General features: G+C 41.0%; 2 protein-coding genes across 10 annotated transcripts in view; both read right to left on the reverse strand.

Moving 5' to 3' along the window:
• Positions 1–58: 58 nt before the first annotated feature.
• Positions 59–3,207, reverse strand: LOC108886048 (eukaryotic translation initiation factor 4E-binding protein 1). The gene is made up of 3 exons (XM_018680663.2): positions 2,933–3,207; positions 547–744; positions 59–462 (listed from the first exon to the last, which is right to left on the reverse strand). The coding sequence occupies exons 1-3, from the start codon at positions 3,066–3,068 to the stop codon at positions 431–433; spliced, it is 366 nt and encodes a 121-aa protein (XP_018536179.1). The 5' UTR covers positions 3,069–3,207; the 3' UTR covers positions 59–430.
• Positions 3,208–4,161: 954 nt separating this feature from the next.
• ank1b (ankyrin 1, erythrocytic b) overlaps positions 4,162–12,741 on the reverse strand; it is a 63,223-nt gene continuing 54,643 nt past the window's right edge. For 5 of the 9 annotated variants that reach the window (XM_051072842.1, XM_051072840.1, XM_051072841.1 and 2 more), the window contains 2 exons: positions 10,420–11,071; positions 9,662–10,283 (listed from right to left, as the gene is read on the reverse strand). In XM_051072842.1, coding sequence (XP_050928799.1) covers positions 9,929–10,283; positions 10,420–11,071 — 1,007 coding nt within the window. In that variant the 3' untranslated portion in view covers positions 9,662–9,928. The other 4 variants (XM_051072843.1, XM_018680654.2, XM_018680656.2 and 1 more) reach the window with 4 other exon arrangements.

Consider the following 12,741-nt stretch of genomic DNA (forward strand, 5'->3'; position numbering starts at 1 on the left):
TAACCCCATGGGACTGTCTACATACATCAAACTAACTGGTAACTTTACAAAGCACAGCTCATAATATCAGTTTTTTATTTGTATAACATTGACCATTTCAAATACATGTTTTTTAAGTTGTCAAATGTCTAACACATAAAATATTAAGAGTTTAATTTTAGCAAAACTTTGACTTACTTGTCAAATATGTCAAACAAAGTGAGGAAACACTTTTATGCATCAGTTAGTGTTGTTTGATAAGAGTCTGATATTTAAACACATATTAGGTTTTACAAAAAAACAAAACAAAAAACACCATCTTGTTTTCAGAACAAATCTGAAAGATTACACAGCTTAGTAAGATTAGGCTTCTCAATTCTACTGATTTATCCCAGTAAACGAAAACAATGAACATGTCAAAAATTATTTTTATCCTCGTTGCTGCCTCTCTTCAGATGTCCATTTCAAACTGGGCATCTTCTCCTAGAAAAAAACAGACGTTGAGGGAAAAACATGATTGCTGGAAATGCATGAAGGGATGCAGCTCATCTCTTTCTTTGACATTACCTGCGCTCTCCTCCTCTGTGTGCAGGTTGTGGTCAGTGTTAGTGCTCGGTGTCTGTTCGGGCTGGTTTACGTCAGCAGAGTCGTTGGGTTTGAGCGGCCTGGTGACTCCTGGGATGTCAGGCAGGTTGGGAGGCGTACGGGTCAGAGGAGACGTCCGACACTGCAGGAGGAACTTCCTGTCGTAGATGATTCTGGTACCTGCAGGTTGCAGCAGCAACGGTAACTGAAGTTAACTCTTTGCTAATGGTCAGTGTGTGGCTTCACAAAACAAACAGGATAGTGAAATTTCAGGTGACCCATTGATCTGACCATTGACCAACTGATAATGCTCAACTTTTTGTTTGGGCTGTGTCAACTGGTCTTAAATGTATACTAAATTAAAAGAAGATAAATTAAAATTCAGCAGCTAATCTTGACATTAAATCCATGTATCTCGCTGAAAAACATAAAATAAAATAAAATAAAATATTCAGTAGCTCCTGTAACATTTAACACTTGTGACTAACTGAACAGGATTGACAATAGAAAATAAGTAAAATAAAATAAAATTAAAAAATAAAATTAAAATTAAATTATATATTCATATATATGAAACATCTCCTCATTATTCAGGAGACTTAAAATTAAAAAAGAAAAACAGTAGCTAGCCCGTAACAAGCTGAAAATGATAAACTAACAATATAAAATAAAATAAAAATACACTTTTTTACTACTCCTACACCCAGTGAGTACAGTAACTCCCCGTGTCTCTTCACTACACTGTATACATGCCTACACATGCCCATGACCAACGGCCTGTTTTTTTTGTTGTTGTCCACATCGGTGACGTCAATGCACCTTCAGTGACCCAGTTCTGTTTTATCTGTGTAAATCTGTCCCACCTGGTTAATGTTACAGAACACAGTATCAGTCATTAGAGAGACATGTGCGCTCTGCATCAACTTTCTCACAACCGCAGAGGGAAAACAGTTTCCTCTGCACCTTTATCACCATACTGAAGATTTCCCAAGGCCTCACAACTTGTAGAAAACAACTGTGTGAGTGTGCTGATGAGACTGGAACTGGCACTAATGACATGATTTGTACATCCTATCTGTGCTTCTTCAATGTTGACGAAATAAAATGAAACCTTTTAAAATGACTTTTTCACAACTTTTAAACTTTCTGGATCATCCACATTGTTCATTTGTGTTTTCACAGTGTGCAATTTACTTTTTTTTTTTTTTTTTTAACTTTTGTTTGGTGTGGAAAGGAAAAATAGTGTTTGGTATGTGAGAAAATAAAAACAAAATAAAGGCAATTATCAGTTTCCTTATTCCACTTCAATCTACCCACTGTGACAGAGAGTAGCCCACATCTAGTAAACATGTTGCTGCCGCTCAACAACAGCATGCTGGAATAAGTAGACTATAAATAGGATATGAGTGAGTACACTCCTATATTTGACCATACAGTCACTGATTGTGTAAGTAATATAAAGCTACAGGACAGTCAGACATCTGCTGTCCACAGATGACTAGTAATAAAACTCAAATCAGTTAAACTTTGTGCAGCATGTAGAGAGTGTCTGATCCTGTGATCATCAGATCTATCACCTGCAGGAGTGTTCAGTAAGGGAAGCAGGTCGACAAACATACATGAAATTATGTTGAAATTAATTAATCATGTCTGTGTGCTCTGTGTAAATGAAGAAACACATCTGCATGAAGTTAGTGTGGAGAAGATACAGTTAATGCATGTTTTGCACTCCACTGGTGTGTTAATGGAAGTCAAAAACAGGGAGAGAGTGACATGCCTCGGACTGTATGAAGGAAAGCCATGCAGGCAAAACAGTGACTTCATGTATGAGCTTGAAGAAGAGTCTATGCAATGTACATGAGAGAAAACAATCTTATGGTCAGTGAGAGGTCTGTGAAAGCCACAGACTGCAGGATAAGGGTGCAAAGAACTCACATCAAAAAGCACTGACACCATCAAATATTAACAGAAAAGCATGGCAGAGCTGTGGAAGAGACCTATAGTCTGGCTTTCAGGAGTGTTTACACTCAGCTGTTTGCATGGCTGCTACTCACTATGTATTTGTTTTTTAGTGTTATAAACCCATAAACTAACGTGTGATCCTTTTTATTTACAACCCACCCACTTCAATGGATATACCAAAGCAAACGTACGGATGATAAGAGTGCATTTAATGTGGACTAGGCATCTGTCTGGTTTTCTGTGTTATAATAACTTACTGCCTGTCTTCAAATCAACATGGTGTGCTTGTAAATTTTCCCTCAGGTTTCCCCTCCTCTAATTTACCCTTTCAGTGTCCCTTTTAAACTGTGCCTTCTCATTTTACAGGACTTTTCCTTGTCCTTGTGTTTTATAGTTTCCTACTGACCTCCAGGCGTGGTGCTGAACAGAGTCCCTCCGGGGGTCGTGGAGTAGTCCTGGGGCATGTGGGCAGCGTCGTGGATGGCGATCCGTCTCACGGCTGGGATTTCCCGGCTCCTGGTGGTCTGACCTCCCGCTGACATCTTGTCACAAACACCGGGTGGACTGACGAGAGGTGGAAAAGTTGCTTGTTGTGTCACTGACAGCGGCGGAGGACGCACTATGAAGCTACAACAGCCAGGCCACAGGGGGGGAAAAAAGTTACCTTGTGCTTCCACGTGGTGCGAACAAATCCAAAACAACCCTGGGACTTCCTACAAAACAACACGTGAAGCGGAGAGCAGTGATTGGCTGAAAGCAGGGGGCGTCACAGAGAGTGGAAGTTGTAGTTTTTCCTGATCTGCAGGCTGCTCTGCCAACTACAGGTAAGACTTAGCATAAAAGAAGAATTAGACTAAAGTAAAGAATAAATCAGTTTGACTGATCACAAATATTCAAACACATTTTTACATATTTACAAACAAATTTGCAAAATTAGAGGACACATTAGAATTACTGTTATTATTAAGAAGATGATGGTTAAAACTTTATTTTATGAGCTCCATATTTTCCTATAACTTGATACGCAACAGTAGATTAATAATAAATTACCTGGAAAAGACAACACAGAGCTCATTTGGCTCACTTCCATTGTGAGCACTCTACAGTGTAATCTAATCTAGTAATCTGAGTCTTTAACTCAGGTGCAAATGCAAAACTGGGAAAACTGTCTCAAGGCAAGCACACATTTCAGCATCTATACGTTTTTAAATAAAATATGGTGACCAAAAACTGCTTATAAACACAACTAGAGCAGAAAAAATGCAGTTGATCAACAGAAAAACTATTAGTTTATGGACCAAACTATTCATCAATCAAGAAAGTAATTAGCAGGTTAACTGATAATGAAACTAATCTTGTTGCAGTTGCAGCTCTAATTAAATAGTTTTACTCTGAGCATTTCCATTAATTAATTATGATGAGTTACTATTTACTTGGGTTTAAATGGATTCTTTTCAGGAAACTTCCTTGTACTTAATTTTCCTGGACAGGTAAAATTAAGCATTACTGAAAAGGCATATTACATGAGGTATAGTCCATTTTCAGATTTATACCTGGATTAACAGCAGCTCATGTGGGAGTATTTGAACAAAAAGCCAGCGCCAATTTGACTTTTTATGAACAGAAGACACACCATTTATGTCACATCTTTGTTTATTAATTCTTGTAAATGGTTTGAGCTGGTGTACAGGGTAAGATGATCTATACATATTGTCATGTCAGAATGATTCTGATTGAAAGGCTTGTATACATATTCACGTTTGTTTGTCCTCTCTCCAGGACAATACAAAAGAAAAGAAGACAAGTGGTCATAGCTACAAAGCCTCTACATTCCCCATGATATGGGTGTCGGCCTAGTCTAGATAATGCTTAAAGAACATCCATAACAACTCTATGAGGGTGCATAGCATTCTAATTAAATATATTTTGTCATATATTTATACATATATTTTCATAAAAACATCTTTTTTTGTGCATGTGCGCAGTTGCATTCCTTAGGATAGAGTAATATGATATTGCGTTTACATTGTCATGTATCCATTCTAAAGGAGTATAGGTGATCTCTATTCTTTGCAACAGTTAAAATTTTACAATACTCTTTTTTTAAAATACATCGTCGTTAGGTTACACGTCCTCTCAAGTCACATGCCCGGTAAAAACTTTCTCTCTCTTCTTCCCCTGATCCAACTAAGTATAGAACCAAGCACGGTCACACGCGCACACAAGCATACACACACACTTACGTACTGTTCATAAAACAGAAACATGGTGGAGTTAAATTTATCCAAGTACCGAGGTTCACTGACTAGTTTAATTCACACTGCAAATCCAAATAATACTTGTAAAAATCCACCTCAGAGTGGAAACAGATTTACATAAAACTGTTAATACATTAGTGTTCAAGTGCAAATTACTTTTGGATTTAAAACTGATCAACATCTGGTCTTTTAACTGTAAGCTAAACAAGAGGATTATGACTTAAAGTTTAAATTATAGTCCTTAAGATTTTGGTGATGAATCTGGTGTCACCTGTGGGTACTGGCGGTTTTAATAATACAGGTTTGAGATGTTGCGTACGAACCACAGGCAGCTTTAACAGGCCTGTAACCAAGATTTAAAGAATATTCAGGTCCAAACCCCTCAGACTACACTCAGAAACCTAGCCACATTTAATTATCTGTGTAACAGCTAAATTATATTTTCTCTAATCTGCACCTCCAGACATTTTTGTTGATGGTAGCACATTGATTTTTGTCTTCTACGTCACATTCAGTATTACTTCTCCAGTGAATCCTTCACACACCGGTACACAATCTAAATCCCATGTGGGAAAGGCGGACTCTGCCACCCACAATGAGAGTTATTACTGTACAAGGAGACAAATTTCACATTTGTAAAATGGCTGTTCCTGGGAAAAAAAACTTTTAAGAGTATCAAAAATGGGGTTAAATCAAAACTGACAGTCTTAAGGATTATTATTTTAACGCAAGATTAAGTAGTTTACTCTCTTTAACATGTCTCATTCCAACCTCTCTTGTGCTGATACAGTACAAGACTTCAAGTAAGGACTAACTAATATGTCAGGGGAGAGTGCGACACTTTAGTGACCGAGAGAGTCACACTCTCCTTCATCCAAAAGCTATAAACTGCATCAGTCGCACCAGTTTAAAAGATTAGACACACTGTCAATACAAAGAGAGGATGTCTTGTTTGCACCCCATGGTGGGTGCATCCAAAGATGAGAATTAAAGGCTTGACTTAATGGGAACAGCTGATTTGGTAAGATTACAGTTCAGGTCTAAAAAGGTAACTGAAATCAAACACTGACTGTGTTTTGTCTAGACGCCCACAGATCACTGCAAACAAAGACAGGAAATTAGTTTTAAATTAATCAAAATTTCTTGTTTAGCTTGGTGTGTTTTTTGTAGAGAGAGTAATGCTTCACCGGTACCTTTTTGGTTTGTTTTTGTTTATCACTGGTAAAAATGATTTAGGATAAACACAACCAACAGGGGTGGGGCACAGATGTTGCATGTACAGGGCACAGAGTTGAGTATACTGACCACACACTCAATACTCTGTGTACTTTTTGGTCTTTTGGAATCAAAGAACTCCAAACCACACACACACACACACTCACACACAAACCACCCTGCTTCACACATCCACCAAAACCCCCCCGTGCATCCCCATCCCACCCCGACACCGAATTCTAATTGAAGCCCTCACTTTGTGTCCCGCACCCGTCTTTGAGAGGAGGAATCACAACTTTAAAAAAAAAAACAAACAAAAACATTTTGATTCTGACCGAGCAGAACTGAAAACCTGAGTGGAGTAACAGTGGAAAACAAGTGATATGTAATAAACATGTGCTATATCAGATGAGGCTCTCATGTGCATGAACTGGACATGGAAAATATGTGCATGTATGTGATGTGTAACTAATGTGTTCATTCATTCACTCACTCAGTGTTTCACTCATTCAGGCTACAGTAGCATTTACAGTACTTATGGGATAACTATTGTGTTTTGATTTCCAGGAAAATGTGTGCTACGATGATATGACCCCTTCATAGTGCTGCCACCAGGTCTCTGCATAAAGTAAGTGTTTCAGAGATGAAGAGAAAAATAGGTGGTTTACAGTGGTGCCAGTGAAATGAGTGAAACACTAACAACTACAACTTAAATTACTCACAAAAAGAAAGTGGAGTGTGGTGGTTTCCACCTCACGGCAGCAGCAGACTCCATAATAGGTATCAGTGTATTAAGTTAACATATCCTGGTTTTTATTTTGCTACGTTAAGTGCTGAAAAACAAGCAATCCCTCTCAGGCCTCTGCATTCCCACACTGCTACAGCTGAGTCATCTGATCTTGCATCAGTGAGTCCTCTCTGACTCATTCACGTCAAGGTCGGTGGAAAACCAGCCAGGTACAGCACAGCTGTCCAATGCCAAACTCGAATGTTGTTTGTCCAGATGGAGTTTCTGTCTTCACTGAGGAGTTCAGTCATTTAAACCTTTCGGTATCAAATCCTTCATGTAGATATACACACCCCCCAACCCCCCCTCCCCGGCTTCCGTCTTCTGTGTTGTTGTTCAGTATTATTGCTGTGGCATACTCCAAAAATTACCTCACACTTTGACCAGGCAATAATTACTCAATAATGTAATGTGTTTCTTATTAAGTGTGTGTATATGCATTGGGTGTAGGTGTGCTTTTGTTTGTATATATGAATGTTTTTGTGTCTTCACAGTTCACGAGTCTGGGGTCAGTGTTAATAAGACAATCACAGTGCTACCTGTCTGTCCTTGTTGCGCAGTTCCTTTCACAATCCCATGTTGTAGCGTAACGCTATTTTAGACTTGCTAGAAATCCTCCAAAACACTATATCCTCACATGAATCAGATCCTCCATGTTTCGCCATTTCATTCACTTAGTTTCAAATGAATGAACCGAAATACGACAGTGAGGCGCTACAGCCGTTGCAAACAGATAGAAGAGGGAGCACACAAAGTTTTAAACATTAGATGAAGGAGCTATAGATGCTGATGGAGCGGCCTGTGATTTTACTGCATATTGACTGAGGCTACTGATAAAGATTGTGGATCAAGATGATGCGCGCTACTGGGAGAAATGGCGGAAGAAGGTAGAAAAGGTCACGAGGGAGGAAAAAGTCAATCTTTGTGTTGCAGAGCTACTGCACAATGCAATCAAGCAACCAACCCCCTTTCCAAAGGAAACATTCCCATTGTCTGAAAAACACATTTTGAAAACACGAGGGATTGAAAGAGATTCAGTTCCGTACTGAAGTCAAACATTGCTCAGAACTGAGGTGGACAGGTCCCAAAGAAACCAATAACGAGAGGCGAGCTTCATCCACAAAGAAAAAAAAAAGAGAGACGTCAGCACACGCAGACAAGAACACTCACGAGCAGGGGAGCACAGCGGCTTTCTCATTCCAGCAACTGAGCGCGCCGTGACATCACAGGGGCAATAAGCCAATCATGGGGCAGGGCTCAGCGCCAAGCCAGAAGCAAGAAACACATGCGGTAGAGAAGAATACACGCGCACATACGCACACATACACACACCGACACATGTCCACGTAGCATAGAGTGCATATATCACATTGAGAATAATAGGGGAAAAGGGTCCAGTGAAAGAAGCATTGGTAGGCTCAGCAGAGGCTTAGCTGTATACAGAACCATCCATTGAGGGACTTTTTTTTGGCTGTAGTGTTATTGTACTCTCACTTGCAGACACAAACCACTCCAGATGAGGGGGAGGGGGGATAAGGTCCTTAAAATGGCCCGTGACCCACATGTGGACCAGCCCCGTACCTTGTACCCCTTCAGTTTGTAGATAATGACAGTTCAAAAGGTCAAAGGGCATGCACCAGCAGTCATCATGCGATTACAGTTCACAGGAAGCACTTTTTGTTGCACTTTTTTTCTTGGTTATTTTACTGACATTTATGTTGTTTTGTAGAAAAAATGAATCATCATGCCTTAGTCTAGTTGATATTTTTCTTTACAAATGTTAGAAAACTACAAGTTGAACTCCTCTTTTTTTTCCTCCTCTTCTTTTGTTTTGTGATTCTCCATGGGTCACATGTTGAGGATGATTCTGTGTTTGTCATTTTGTAGTTTGAACTTCTTAGTCTTTGTCTCAGTCTTCCTCTCCTCCCTTGCTCATTTTCTTCTGCGGTCTTGTTGTGTTTTTGTGCAGGATGTTTTGGCAGTGGCTTTCCGGTCCTACAAAAACAGAGAGATGCCATCAGCACAAAAAACAAAGGCTATGCTGCTTTGGCCGTCCAGAAAACATTATCAAAGTGTACTGAATGCCAAATTTAGGCGTCTAATTTTGAACATGAATTGAACAGAACAGCATGTGAGAGACAATGAGGCTCTAACAGAGTCCAGTATGTTGCCATAGTGGCTTCTATCCAAGCACTGGGATGCGCAAGTGCTTGTCGTGTGTCCCGTACCTGGAGGACTGGGTAGTATGTGTATTTCAGTGTTTAACTCTCCGCAGACTGGTGCGCTGCACTGACTGAGCGCCCTTTCTCACATCCACCCCCACCTGGAGCAAGGAGGGAGGGAGGAGGGAAGGAAACAACACTTGGACCAATTAGCCTCTACATGTATCCAGAGCGGGAAACTAACTCGTCTGTCCACCGGCCAGCCACAACGGCTTGCTGCAATCCCAGAATTCACCAGCTGTTACTCTTTTACATCCAGTAATCCATCAGCCAATCAAAATTAAAAATGGTAATGAGGTAATGTCTAAGTTTTCTACTAACACTTATTATTTTCTGCAAGGAAATGTTGCAGTTTTTAAATAATGGATGTAAATGATCTCTGAATCATGGCTGGTTTGTTGTCACATCTGCTGATGGGGACAACCAACATTTGGCTAATGGCTGTCGTTAATTTCCCACCCTTTGCACCAGGCTATGTGACTGATTCACAGGAAAATGCTGCCTGCTTGAGTATAGTGTTTGCGCGTGAATATGACTCAGTGTAAATGATGAAAACACAACCGACTCACCCTTCTGGCGAGTACGCTTCCGTGTTCATCAACAAACTGCGGCTCAGCAGAATAGTCTTCTTTCTCTTCTCTCTGTATGAAAATAACCATTTAAATATAAATATAAATTCACAATATTCATATTGCTACAATAATAAATTGTTTGCAATCAGAATGTAAGACAAAAGCAAAAATCATCTGTCATGGCAGATATTTCCCATGTGTTGCACCACACAACACATCATTTTAGTCCGGTTCTGTGACCTCATCAAAATGATCAATTTTGATGATTGTTGTTAAGTGAGACTAAAAACTGTTGATGGTCGTGAGCAAAAAAATCAAACTGAATGGCTTGTCTTCCCATCTGATCATTCAAAAAAGATAAAAGGGATGGACAAAAAAGTTTCCTCTCCGGGCGCAGGAAAGCGGCGGGTCGTCGGCGTTTAGCAACCTGACCTGGACCCGCCTCTGCTCCTGTTCCCAAGCATGTTGGCCCGCTTCCTGGTGAGAGAAGCCCAGCCCCTTGTCAAAGGGCTGCGTGCCCTGCAGGAGGCGCCCACGCAGCACATGAGAGTAACCCGTGTCACACACCGGAGTCAGCAGAGCCTCCTGGGCCACGCGCAAGCCTGGCACGCTGCCGTCCCGTCCCGAAGACACTGAGCCCACCCAGCCCTGCAGGGAGTCCTTGTCTGGTAGATAGGGTTGAAATGCTCCGCCTCCCACCATCCTGCAGGGCAAAACCCAGATAAGGCAAAAAGGGAAGAAAAGGAGAGAGACAGTGATATAGTAGATATGTTGATGACCAGTTGACTACAGACAGCGAGAAACAACACACAGTGAAGTCACGGTTAAAGCCGACGTACCGGTTGTCTCCATTGTGTTCTGCAGCCCGACTCAGTCCCGACATCTCACACCGATGGGCATACACCTGCTGGCCTGCAACAACAGAAATCCCTTCCACTGAACCCAGCCCTGCACCTCCTCCTTTTGCTCCACCTCCTGCTGCGAGGGCTTCCCCTCTCCTCCCATCTGACCTCTGACCTCCAAGCTGGCCATTTAGGTTGACCTTAGGAACAGCACCACTGGCCCTCACCCTGTCTCTTTCTGCCAGCACACTTGCCAGCTCTGGTGGCACCTCCTCCTCCTCAACCTCCCCTTCCTCCTCCTCCTCCTCCTCCTCCTCCTCCAGCTCCATAATGGAGCCGCTGGCCCCGCTGGCTCCGCTGCTCGGGCGACCCAAGCTGCAAGGGAGGGAGAGCGTGGCGCCCTCTGAGTCATCGGCGCGACTGCTGCCCTCTAGCGACGAGTCCTCCACCGTGACCAGCGAGGGGCTGACCCCTGCTGGCCACACCTGAACGTCCGACATCTCCATTAACGTGTCTTCCTCTGTGGTGGCGATGGGGGCGCACTCGAGGCTGGACACTTCTTGCCAGTAGGGCTCCACGCCCAGTGGAGAGGGCAAGCTGTACTGCATGGAGGCTGGGGACAGAAGCTCTTCCTGCACCAGCCCATAACCTGGAGGGAAGACAGGGGCGAGACAAGAGAAAGACTAACACCACGCAGGCACAGCCAGGGGGAGGAAGGGGGAGTGGGGTGGTGGGTCAACTGTTTCTCCACCCTATATGGGAAACAGTGGGGCTCAGCCCTGTCCCAATATACCAGGAAAAAGAATAGAGTTGGTCTTTATCAAACACCTAAAGTTTGGACCACTAATTTAGGATTAAGACATCCTTCAACTAATTTTATTCAGTGTGATAAGAAAGACCCTGAATAAATCCTGGCCAATATGCTTTATATTACTTTCACTTTACAAGGCAGAACACAATAACATTATTGCAAACAATAAAACATTGTCTTTCTTGGTATAAAAAATATTTGGACTGATTTTGATGCAAATGAGGCACTTCAGGTTTTTGTCATTGGGACACAGCCATATGAGTGGGGTGAGGGATAAAGGGGCTTGGTGTGTCATCCACTGTGTGTGAGGTGAATGATGCAGGGCTCTAGTTTGTCTCCATGTAATAAAGTGAAATACAGGAAGGAAATACATTGTGTTTCTTGATGAGAGAAAAAAAGGTCTGGAGTAATACTTTGATTTGTGGGGTTGGCACGATATAGATTTAACACAAAAGTGGTTTTTCAGGTATTCTTATCTTCCCCTTTGACATCTCAGTAAAATCTGAGAGAAAATTTTCCAATTTAGATTTCCAGATTCCAGTGTCCCCATCATAAATGGAGCTCATTAGAGCTGCAGCCAATCCCTAAAAGACAGATTTTTTTCAATTCTATTTTACTTTTATTAATGCCACTGCAATATTTAAAGGGTATTTTCTATATTTGGGGTATATTTGTAACTAATCAGTCTGGGGTGCTGGTTGCTATTCTAGAAATTTAGATCCCAACAAGTGTGATACATCAAAGCTTTACAGACACGTCTCTATTATCGTTCCAACCCTTGTTACAGGCCACTGGGTGGGAGTCAGCAGCATCTTGCAGAAGAAATTGCAAGTTACTGTCGCTCTCACATTCTCCTGTAGCTGCACATCAGTGTCATGCTGTTGTACGTCTGCATCCCAGGCATCCAAATTAAGATCACTGTGCACACACACACACTCATACACATACAAACGCATACACATTAGACAAACTATTAGATTTAAGTATTTTTTTTTAATTTTTTATAATTGATTTGCATCTGGTAACGGAAGTTGGTCTCAATTGATCATCACCTAGTTGCAGTATGTATTATTTAGTTTTATTCTGCTGAGTCTCTTTATAAGGTTGAGGTAGTTGTTGATGAATAGAATTTAAATGACTAAATTACAATGATGTGTGTTTTTAAAAATTGATTCAACACACACTTTATTTGTCACTTAATGCAGAATAACATGGGGTACTAGACAATATTTTTTGGGTCTACCATGGTTCCATAACTGAGACATTATTCAATGGGAAAACGCTAAGAAAATACACAAGGACATACACAAACACTGTATAATACACAAAGACACATTATATATACTAATAATTGTCTATTATTCCTAATAATATTTATTCCAGGGGCAAGTAAGTATGCTGTATATTAATAATATATTTCATATTCATCAAAAGCTATATTCATTTTCAGTTTAGTCCATACAATTTGATGCTTATATTTAGTTCTAATGTAATTTAGGTTGTTGTCT

Source organism: Lates calcarifer, linkage group LG9 (assembly GCF_001640805.2).
Source record: "Lates calcarifer isolate ASB-BC8 linkage group LG9, TLL_Latcal_v3, whole genome shotgun sequence".
Taxonomy (NCBI): domain Eukaryota; kingdom Metazoa; phylum Chordata; class Actinopteri; family Centropomidae; genus Lates; species Lates calcarifer.

Excerpts from the sequence above, each read along its gene's own strand:
- LOC108886048 (XM_018680663.2), bottom strand. The coding sequence starts at position 3,068 with ATGTCAGCGGGAGGTCAGACCACCAGGAGCCGGGAAATCCCAGCCGTG. Across the intron at positions 745-2,932 it reads GTTCAGCACCACGCCTGGAG|GTACCAGAATCATCTACGAC; the intron begins GTCAGTAGGAAA and ends TGCAACCTGCAG. Across the intron at positions 463-546 it reads CACAGAGGAGGAGAGCGCAG|GAGAAGATGCCCAGTTTGAA; the intron begins GTAATGTCAAAG and ends GTTTTTTTCTAG.